We start from the raw sequence: 12,031 nt of genomic DNA on the forward strand, positions 1-12,031 counted from the left end.
TTCTTTTTACTTGTCTGGTTATGTTCACTGTTTGATCCTCCATAGGAGGAGGGTCTAGGAGAATTGAGTTAGATTAGCATCAGAGATTGTATCTGCCCTGCTCAAAGCTTCAAAACCAAAGAAGAGGAAGGTTTAGATTTATCATAGCATAGAGATCTCACAGATTATGAAAAATAAGAAGGCAACTAGTAGGGGGAAGAAGCCCTGATAAGGAGTTTCACTTTTGTTCAGAGAACTTGTGTGTTCTGGCTGCCCGAAGATAACTGAGGTAGGATCCCTTCCCTAACTAATGTATTTGCATACAGTACCTCCCTTGGCATGGTACTTGTGTAAAGATTTTCAGATTTCGCTGGCATCTCTTCTCTTAGAGTGTAAAGACCCTTGAAGGCAGGGGGTTTTGCTTATTTATCTTTTTATGCCTCTGAGTTGCTCCTATTTGATCCTTGCCACAATCTTATGAGGTAGATGAGGCACCTAGTAGGATCCTTATTTTGCAGAAAAGGAGACAGATGGCGTCCCCCAAAATTAAATGATTCGCTCAGGCTCACACGGTTGAATTGAGATGAACACGCAGGTCATCCCTTACTCCACTGCTTTTTCCCATCTAGCATCCTGTCTCCCAGAACACAAGAGACATCCTGGATGCTGTCTGTCCTGCCTTGGTGACAACAGGATCTTAATCTTTCATTATCTGTGCAGCAGAGGAAAGTAGGTGCTGTTTTCCCTCTTTTCTGCTGGGACTCTGGCATGCGCATAGGACTGAGAGCACACATGAAGAATTCCTATGCCCATCCAGGTGAAGCCACTCAGGCAGGGCGGAATAGGGAAGGGCAGGAAGGGAATTCCACACCCCGAGGTGGGAAGGTGGCTGAGAAAAGTCATAGGCGCCTCTGCTGTAGCCCGACAGCATCCAGGAAGGGACCTTCTATCTGGATGGTTTCAGCATTCACTGCTGAATCGGTCCCTCTCCCCGGACCCCTGCAGCTAATGTTCCTGGGATATGCAGGCGGAGTTAGTGCTGTTAGAATTCTCATTTTATTAGGCTTTAATCAAGCTCTCCTGTGAAGTGCTACATAAATTTCATTTTGAATTTTGTATATAAAATAAATGAGAGAGAAGGATCATAGACGTAACATGTTTTTTTAAACGAAAATGATATTTTTAATTTACTCATATAAAAATCATCTGGGGGTGGGGGAGGGAAGGATTGGGAGTTTGGGGTTAGCAGATGCACACTAGTATATATAGGATGGATAAACAACAAGTTCTACTGTATAGCACAGGGAACTATATTCAATATCCTGTGATAAACCATAATGGAAAAGAAATGAAAAAGAGTATATATATATATATAACTGACTCACTTTGCTGTACAGCAGAAATTGACACAACACTGTAAATCAACTATACTTCAATAAAATATTTTTAAAAGGAACTTTAAAAAAAGCCAGTGTACACCAAACCAAACCAAAAAACAAAACAAAAATCATCTAAGTGTCAGAAAGATTGATACATTCTCTTATCCATGGCCTCAGAAAACCCATGATCTAACGTAGGTTTGTGAAATGATTTCCAACTCCTTGAATATTTTCCCTTCTCTCCATTGAGCGCTGACCCTGGTATTCTTTAAAATCAACCTAAGAACTCACCTCCTATGAAAATTTATTTATGTGACATTTAGGGATACTTATTTTTACAGCTTATGTTCATTTGTACATGTTATTTGGAAAAGCCTACTGTGATAGAAAGAACATGGGTCTGGGTCAGTCTGCAGGCCTGAGTTCCAGTTTCAGGGTCTGCAAATCAGCTAACTTCTTTGAGCCTCAGTTTTCTTATCTGTAATATATGGGCATGAGACTAAATGATCTTCCAAACGTATGAACTGTTAAAGTGTTCTTCAGTTGTTGGGTATTTGTCTCTTCCACTCATCCAACTGGATCATGAATCCCCCTAGAACAGAGATTATACCTTCTGCATCTTTGGTACTTCCATCCCCACCCCCAGGCTGCCTGGTACTCTGCATTGCCCCCAGTGGGTATCCTGTCAATGCTGATTGCCAGACTGACAGCACCTGTGGCAGCCAGGAGGTGGCACTTTGGTATTTTCTGCAATAGAAGAACAAACCACTGCACAAGAAATCACTCGGGTTTCTGCTTTATTGACCAAGGTAGATCTAGGGATCAAGATAACCAAGGAGCTATATTTTTTTAATTTGCGTATAAATAAATAAAATTGGCTTTTGGTAGTGGTGATTGTATACAGGTCTGTGCGTCTTAATACATGCACAGATTTCTGTAACCACCACCGCAATGAGGATACAGAGTCATTCCATTACCCCCAAAAAACTCCTTTGTATCAGACTCCCCCTGACCCCAGTCCCTGACAGCTATATTCTAGAATATCACATAAATGGAGTCGTGTAGTAGGTAACCTTCTGAGACTGGCTGCTTTCACTCAGCGTAATGCCTTTGAAAATAAACCGTAGTGATGCATATCAATGATTTGTATTATTAGTTCATTCCTTTTTATTGCTGAATAACATTCCATTGTATAGATGTATCACAGTTTGCTTATTCACCTATTGATGGATATCCTGGTGCTTTCCAGTTTGGGGCAGTTATGAATAGAGCTGCTGTAAACATTCATGCGTAAGTTTTTGTGTGAACATAAATTTTTATTTCTCTGGGATAAATGCCTAGGACCGAGATTTCTGGTTCATGTGGTAATTCTATGTTTAACTTTTTGAGTAACTGCCGAACTGCTTTCCCAGCGATCGTACCATTTTACATTCCCACCAACAATGTGTGAGAGTTGATTGTTCTACGTCCTCTTTGGCATTGTCACTTTTGTTGTTGTTCTTCTTCTTTGTTTTTATTTTGGCCATTCTGATAGGCTTGTGGTGATATCTTGTTACAGTCTTAATTTGATTTCTGTAGTGCCTAGTGATGTTGAGCACCTATTTGCCACCTATAGGTCTTCTTTGGTGAAGTGACTTCACATCTTTTGCCCATTTTAAGTTGACTTGTTTGCTCTCTTGTTGTTGAGTTTTAAGAGTTCTTTATATATTCTGGACACAGGTCCTTTATCAGATATATCTCTGCAAATATTTTCTCCCAGTCTGTGGGCAGTCTTTCCGTTCTCCTACCAATGTCTTTCTTAGAGAAAAGTTCTAAATTTTATGAAGTTTAGTTTAACAGGTTTTTTTTTTGTCTTTTATGAGTTGTGCTTTTGGTGTCATTTCTAAGAAATCTTTGCCCAATCCAAGGTCACAGAGATTTTCTCCTGTATTTTCTTCTAAAAGTTTTATGGTTTTACATTTTACATTTAGATCTATGACCCATTTTGAATTAATTTTTCATGAGGTGTGAGATTTAGGTCAATGTTTATTTCTTTTGGCATGTGGATGTCCAAATGTTCTGAGTTACCCAAATGTCCAAAGTATCCTTTCTCCATTGAACTGCCTTTGCATCTTTGTGAAAAATCAATCGGTCATATTTGTGTGAGACTATATCTGACTCTCCATTCTCTTCCCACTGATCTATGTTTTTGTCCCTTTGACAATCCTTTTGACAATTACATTGTCTTGATTATTGTAGCTTTATAGTAAGAAAATCAGCTACTGTGAGTCCTCCAACTTTGTTCTTTTTCAAATTGTTTTGGCTACTCTGCTTCCTTTGCCTTTCCATATACATTTTAGAATCAGCTCGTTGATATCTACCAAAAATTCTGCTGGGACTTTGGTTGGGATTGCATTAAATCTATAGATCGATTTGGGGGAAATTGGCAGTATTCAACAATATTGAGTTTTCCAAACCATGAACACATTATTCCTCTCTGTGTATTTAGATTTTCTTTTATTCCTGTCATCAGCATGTTCATTGGATTCCTTTCATCAACATTTCATAGTTTTCAGCTTACAGGTCTTACACACATTTTGTTATATTTATATCTAAGTATTTTTGGTTTTGAAGTTGTGTATGGTTTTGGTTTTAAATTTCTGTTTGCAGTTTGTCATTGCTGGTATACAGAAATATTTTTGTCTGTTGACCTTGTGTTTTGTGACCTTGCCAAACCCACTAATTAGTTCTGAGAGCTATTTTGTAAATTCCTTGGGATTTTCTATATAGATGATCATGTAATCTGAAAATAAAGTCATTTGTTTCTTCCCTTTTAAACTGTATGCCTTTTAATTTATTTAAAGCTGCCTTAAGGCACTGGCTAGGGCTTCCGGTATGAAGTTGCCCAGCAGCAGTAACAGTAGAAATCCTTACATTGCTCCTGATCTTTGGGGAAACCATTCAGTATTTCACCACTTTGTAAGATGTGAGCTGTGGCGTTTTTGTAGATGTCATTAATAGGTTGAATTCTCTTCTAATCCTGTTTGCTGAGAGATTTATATCATGAATGGATGTTGAATTTTGTCAAATGCTTTTTCTGCGTCAATTGATATGATAGGTTTCTTTTTTATATATCTTTATTGGAGTATAATTGCTTTACAATATGTTAGCTTCTGCTGTATAACAAAGTGAATCAGCTATAAGTATACATATATCCCCATATCCCCTCCCTCTTGCGTCTCCCTCCCACCCTCCCTATCCCACCCCTGTAGGTTGTCACAAAGCATCAAGCTGATCTCCCTGTGCTATTCAGCAACTTCCCACTAGCCATCCATTTTACATGTGGTAGTGCATATGTCATTGCTACTCTCTCACTTTGCCCCAGCTTCCCCTTCCCCGTGTCCTCAAGTCCATTCTCTACGTCTGAGTCTTTATTCCTGCCCTGCCACTAGGTTCATCAGTACCGTTTTTTTTAGATTCCATATATGTGCGTTAGCATATGGTATTTGTCTTTCTCTTTCTGACTTAGTTCACTCTGTATGACAGACTCTGGGTCCACCCACCTCACTACAAATAAGTCAATTTTGTTCCTTTTTATGGCTGCGTAATCCATTGTGTGTGTGTGTGTGTGTGTGTGTATATATATATATATATATGCCACATCTTCTTTATGCATTCATCTGTCAGTGGACATTTAGGTTGCTTCCATGTCCTGACAACTGTAAATAGTGTAGCTTTGTGTTTTTTTTTTCTGTTGCTATGGTGGATTACATTGATTGATATTTTTCATACAAAACTAGCTATGCATTTCTTAGATTAACTCCACTTGGTCATGATGCATTTTTGTTTTTATGTATTTTGGGATTTGATTTGCTGATGTCTTGGCCATTCTAATTACATCCATGTTCATGAAGGATATTGGATATTGGTTTGTAGTTTTCTTTTACTGCCTTTGTCTATTTTTGGCATCAGGACAGTGCTCATAAAATGAGTTGTGAAGTGTTCCCTTCTCTTCCGTTTTCTAGAAGAGATGTGGAGAATTGGTGTTATTTCTTCTTTAAATATTTGGTAGAATTTACCAAGGCAATCATCTGAGCCTTCTGGAGTTTTCTTTTTTGAAAGGTTCTTAACTACAAATTTAATTTCTTTAATAGATATAGCAGTATTCAGGTTATCTATGTCTTCTTGGGTAAATTTTGGTAGTTTATGGCTTTCAAGGAATTGTTTGGTTTTGTCAAAGTTGTTGAACTTATGTGCATAAGGTTGTAAATATTCCTTTATTATCCTTTTAATGTCTATGTGGTCTGCAGTAATAGCCCCTCTTCCATTTCTGATATGGGTAATTAGGTCTTCTCTCTTTTATTCTTTCAGACTAGAGATTCAGCAATTGTATTTATCTTTTGACAGAACCAGCTCTTTGTTTCATCGATTTTACCCTATTGTTTTTCTGCTTTTAATTTTGTTAATTTGTGTTCTTATCTTTATCATTTCCTTTCATCTGCTTGTTTCATGAAGCTCGATAAGGATTAATGTCATCAGAGTTACTGAGTAGAACCATTACAAACTGTATGTTTAAATTCATTCTTTTGAGAACCACCCTTACAGTTTCCATGCCTTGTCTCTTTGCAGTTGACTGGTCTGAGCGTCTCCAATGGGAAGGACCAACTGGTAGTGTTCCATACAAAGGACAACAAAGACCTCATCGTCTGTCTCTTCAGCAAACAGCCAACCCACGAGAGTCGAATTGGAGAGCTGGTTGGAGTCCTGGTGAATCATTTCAAGAGGTAAAGTTTGATTTTTGTTTAACTAAGTTGAAAATATATGATATCTTTCATCATAATTCTCACTGAACTTGTTTTGTGCCAATTTTAGTGTACTAAGTTATTTTCCTTCTTAAGGAAAACTTAAATCATCTGTTTCCCAGAAGGCAAAATTAGCATCCAGCCTTCGTTTCAAGATTAGGGATGATCGTCTACTTTTCCAGCCTCCAGCTGAACCAACAATGAGAGATTTCCCCAACGGTGATTTCTTCACTGCCAATCCAAATGTAATTAAATCCAAAAGACAGAAAACTTACTTTATATTCTTATTGTCACAGCTTCTCATTTACCCCACATATAATCAGTTAGAATAGCTACTATGAATATAAACAAATGAGAAGGCAGGTTTAGGATGACATGTAGGTCCACAAAGACTAAAAGGATTTTTTTTTTTTAATTTAATAAAGTGATTTATTTTCTCACAATTCTGGAGGCTAGATTTTGAGATCAAGGTGTCTGCAGGGTTTGTTTCTTCTGAGGCCACTCTTCTTGGCTTGTAGATGGCCATCTTCTCTCTGTGTCTTCACATGGTCTTCCTTCTGTACATGACTGTGTCCAAATTTCCTCTTCCTTCAAGGATACCAGTCATGTTGGATTAAGACTCACCTTAATGACCTTATTCTGACTAAAGGGATTCTGAAGAGGCAATTACCTCTGCAAAAACGTGGAGTCATGAGGGAACGTGGCATTGTCTGAGAACTTCATAGTAGCCCTAGGCGATACCTGGGTTAGTTGTTTATGTCTGTGTAGTGAACACTGAAGTGAGAGATATAAAAGGGGAGCAGACCCTGATGGTGATGGGGACCAGTGAATGGATCATTTCAAGCAGAGAAGTGACTTGTCTGATTATTTATTAGAGTTGTTTTAGAGATGGGGTTTCTCTTCCCAAAGGAGGTCATGGAGTATTTGGAGTTGGGTGTTTCTCTGACTCCAAACTCAGATGTTCTTCCCGTTGTGGCACACTGTCTCTGCCACCCCACCACCCTGATGCCAGAAGGAGACCACTCCTCCAAACTCAGGGACTGAGAAATGAGCCCAGTGTCCAGTTCCTTTTCTTCCTAAAAGACATTTACTAAGTTGCCAACAGTAATCTAGTTCCTCATGAGTATTTCTTTTCCTTTAAGTTTAGACATGGCTTTTCCCTAAACAAAGGCATATTTAGAATCTGATGTCCGCACGTATAATTCTACTGTGTTCCTTTTTACTGATAAATGTATGGAGTATAATTTTAAAAGTGAGCTGCACAGGCCATTTATTTTATGTTCTTAAACCTTGTATCCTAGATCAAAACAGATCTTTAAATATCTTATATAATTAAATGTTTTTAAATGCTATAAATAAAATAATGTTTCATGGTCATCTGGTGGGAAAAAATAAGATCCAGCTAAGGAATTACCAAAAGATAATAATAAACATATAGGCCTTTGAAAAATTCCCTTCCATCTGCCAAATAATTATAAAGTAAGAGAAATACTGAAGAGTTTAGAATGGAAGGGAAAGACATGGAGAAGGCATCTCTACAATAAAGTCTATAACTCAAATAAACAGGCCTGTTTTCCTCCTAATATGTAGCTATAGCAAAGTATGGATAATCAAAGGGATTTTAATCTTTACCTTTCATTTGGATGCCTGTAGTAATAGTTTTTGCCTGGGAAAGGGAAATATTTTTTCTCAGTCTGAGTCCTTGTTTCTCAAATTCTAACCACTGTTAAATGCCTCCACAAGTGGTGGAAATATGTGAATCTGGTTCGAGAATCCATCAACTGCTTTCTTTTCCTCGCATGTGTTCTAAGATACATTTCTATCTCGAATATATGTAAGAATTTTTTAACATCTTTATTGGAATATAATTGCTTTACAGTGGTGTGTTAGTTTCTGCTGTATCACAAAATGAGTCAGCTATATGCATACATATATCCCCATATCCCCTCCCTCTTGCGTCTCCCTCCCTCCCACCCTCCCTATCCCACCCCTCTAGGTAGTGACAAAGGACCAAGCTGATCTCCCTGTGCTATGCAGCTGCTTCCCACTAGCTATCTGTTTTACATTTGGGAGTGTATATATGTCCATGCCACTCTCTCACTTCGTGCCAGCTTACCCTTCCCCCTCCCCATGTCCTCAAGTCCATTCCCTACGTCTGCGTCTTCATTCCTGTGTTGCCCCTAGGTTCTTCAGAACCTTTTTTTTTTAATATAGATTCCATACGTATATATATGTGTTAGCGTACGGTATTTGTTTTTCTCTTTCTGACTTACCTCACTCTGTATGACAGAATCTAGGTCCATCCACCTCACTACAAATAACTCAATTTCGTTTCTTTTTATGGCTGAGTAATATTCCATTGTATATATGTGCCACATCTTCTTTATCCATTCATCTGTCGATGGACACTTAGGTTGCTTCCATGTCCTGGCTATTGTAAATAGAGCTGCAATGAACATTGTGGTACATGACTCTTTGTGAATTATGGTTTTCTCTGGGTATATGTCCAGTAGTGGGATTGCTGGGTCGTACGGTAGTTCTATTTTTAGTTTTTTAAGGAACCTCCATACTGTTTTCCATAGTGGCTGTATCAATTTACATTCCCACCAACAGTGCAAGAGGGTTCCCTTTCCTCCACACCCTCTCCAGCATTTATTGTTTGTAGACTTTTTGATGATGGCCATTCCGACCAGTGTGAGGTGATACATCATTGTAGTTTTGATTTGCATTTCTCCGATGATTAGTGATGTTGAGCGTCCTTTCATGTATTTGTTGGGAATCTGTATATCTTCTTTCAGAAATGTCTGTTTAGGTCTTCTGCCCATTTTTGGATTGGGTTGTTTGTTTTTTTGTTATTGAGCTGCATGAGCTGCTTGTATATTTTGGAGATTCATCCTTTGTCAGTTGCTTCATTTGCAAATATTTTCCTCCCATCCTGAGGGTTGTCATTTCATCTTGTTTATGGTTTCCTTTGCTGTGAAAAAGCTTTTAAGTTTCATTAGGTCCCATTTGTTTATTTTTGTTTTTATTTCCCTTTCTCTAGGAGGTGGATCCAAAAGGATCTTGCTGTGATTTATGTCATAGAGTGTTCTCCCTGTGTTTTCCTCTAAGAGTTTTATAGTGTCTGGCCTTACATTTATGTCTTTAATTCATTTTGAGTTTCTTTTTGTGTATGGTGTTAGGGAGTGTTCTAATTTCATTCTTTTACATGTAGCTGTCCAGTTTTTCCAGCACCACTTATTGAAGAGGCTGTCTTTTCTCCATTGTATTTTCTTCCCTCCTTTATCAAAGATAAGTTGACCATATGTACATGGGTTTATCTCTGGGCTTTCTGTACTGTTCCTTTGATGTATATTTTTGTTTTTGTGCCAGTACCATACTTTCTTGATTACTGTAGCTTTGTAGTAGAGTCTGAAGTCAGGGAGCCTGATTCCTCCAGCTCTGTTTTTCTTTCTGAAGATTACTTTGGCTATTTGGGGTCTTTTGTGTTTCCATACAAATTGTGAAATTTTTTGTTCTAGTTCTGTGAAAAATGCCATTGGTAGTTTGATATGGATTGCAGTGAATCTGTGGATTGCTTTAGGTAGTATAGTCATTTTCACAATGTTGATTCTTCCAATCCAAGAACATGGCCTATCTCTCCATTTGTTTGTATCATCTTTAATTTCTTTCATCAGAGTCTTATAGTTTTCTGCATACAGGTCTTCTGTCTCCTTAGGTAGGTTTATTCTGAGGTATTTTATTATTTTTGTTGCAATGGTAAATGGGAGTGTTTCCTTAATTTCTCTTTCAGATTCTTCATCCTAGTGTGTAGGAATGCAAGAGATTTCCATGCATTAATTTGGTATCCTGCTACTTTACCACATTCATTGATGAGCTCTAGTAGTTTTCTGGTAGCATCTTTAGGATTCTGTATGTATAGCATCATGTCATCTGCAGTGACAGTTTTACTTCTTCTTTTCCCATTTGGATTCCTTTTATTTCTTTTTCTTCTCTGATTGCTGTGGCTAAAACTTCCAAAACTATGTTGAATAATAGTTGTGAGAGTGGGCAACCTTGTCTTGTTCCTGATTTTAGTGGAAATGGTTTCAGGTTTTCACCATTGAGAACAATGTTGACTGTGGATGTTTCATATATGGCCTTTATTATGTTGCGGTAACTTCCCTCTATGCCTACTTTCTGGAAGGCTTTTATCATAAATGGGTGCTGAATTTTGTCAAAAGCTTTTTCTGCATCTATTGAGATGATCATATGGTTTTTATCCTTCAATTTGTTAATTTGGTTTATCCCATTGATTGATTTGCGTATATTGAGGAATCCTTGCATTCCTGGGATAAACCCCACTTGATCATGGTGCATGATCCTTTTAATGTGCTGTTGGATTCTGTTTGCTAGTATTTTGTTGAGGATTTTTGCATCTATGTTCATCAGTGATATTGGCCTGTAGTTTTCTTTTTTTGTGGCATCTTCGGTTTTGGTATCAGGGTGATGGTGGCCTCGTAGAATGAGTTTGGGAGTGTTCCTCCCTCTGCTATATTTTGGAAGTGTTTGACAAGGATAGGTGTTAGCTCTTCCCTAAATGTTTGATAGAATTCGCCTGTGAAGGCATCTGGTCCTGGGCTTTTGTTTGTTGGAAGATTTTTAATCACAGTTTCAATTTCATTACTTGTGATTGGTCTGTTCATATTTTCTATTTTCTTCCTGGTTCAGTCTTGGAAGGTTATACCTTTCTAAGAATTGGTCCATTTCTTCCAGGTTGTCCATTTTATTGGCATATAGTTGCTGGTAGTAATCTCTCGTGATCCTTTGTATTTCTGCAGTGTCAGTTGTTACTTCTCCTTTTTCATTTCTAATTCTATTGATTTGAGTCTTCCCCCTTTTTTTGTTGATGAGTCTGGCTAATGGCTTATCAATTTTTTTTATCTTCTCAAAGCAGCAGCTTTTAGTTTTATTGATCTTTGCTATTGTTTCCTGCATTTCTTTTTCATTTATTTCTGATCTGATCTTTATGATTTCTTTCCTTCTGCTAACTACGCTTTTTTTTGTTCTTCTTTCTCTGATTGCTTTAGGTGTAAGGTTAGGTTGTTTATTTGAGATGTTTCTTGTTTCTTGAGGTAGGATTGTATTGCTATAAACTTCCCTCTTAGAACTGCTTTTGCTGCACCCCATAGGTTTTGGGTCATTGTGTTTTCATTGTCCTTTGTTTCTAGGTATTTTTTGATTTCCTCTTTGATTTCCTCAGTGATCTCTTGGTTATTTAGTAGTGTATTGTTTAGCCTGCCTGTGTTTGTATTTTTTACAGTTTTTTTCCTGTAACTGATATCTAGTCTTATAGTGTTGTGGTCAGAAAAGATACTTGATATGATTTCAATTTTCTTATATTTACCAGGGCTTGATTTGTGACCCAAGATATGATCTATCCTGGAGAATGTTCTATGAGCACTTGAGAAGAAAGTGTATTCTGTCGTTTTCAGATGGAATGTCCTATAAATATCAATTAAGTCCATCTTGTTTAATGTGTCATTTAAAGCTCGTGTTTCTTTATTTATTTTCATTTTGGTTGATTTGTCCATTAGTGAAAGTGGGTTGTTAAAGTCCCCTACTATTATTGTGTTACTGTCGATTTCCCTTTTATGGCTGTTAACATTTGCCTTATGTATTGAGGTGCTCCTATGTTGGGTGCATAAATATTTACAGTTGTTGTATCTTCTTCTTGGATTGATGCCTTGATCATTATGTAGTGTCGTTCTTTGTCTTATTTTAAAGTCTATTTTGTCTGACATGAGAATTGCTACTCCAGCTTTCTTTTGATTTTCATTTGCATGGAATATCCATTTCCATCCCCTCACTTTCAGTCTGTATGTGTCCCTAGGTCTGAAGTGGGTCTCTTGT

General features: G+C 37.6%; 1 protein-coding gene across 2 annotated transcripts in view; it reads left to right on the forward strand.

Moving 5' to 3' along the window:
* Positions 1-12,031, forward strand: part of MYO1D (myosin ID) — a 350,887-nt gene that overhangs the window by 239,256 nt on the left and 99,600 nt on the right. For both annotated transcript variants that reach the window (XM_030862141.3, XM_060290464.2), the window contains exon 21: positions 5,967-6,121. In XM_030862141.3, coding sequence (XP_030718001.1) covers positions 5,967-6,121 — 155 coding nt within the window. The remainder of the gene's footprint in view (positions 1-5,966; positions 6,122-12,031) is intronic.

Source organism: Globicephala melas, chromosome 20 (assembly GCF_963455315.2).
Source record: "Globicephala melas chromosome 20, mGloMel1.2, whole genome shotgun sequence".
NCBI classification, from domain to species: Eukaryota; Metazoa; Chordata; class Mammalia; order Artiodactyla; family Delphinidae; genus Globicephala; species Globicephala melas.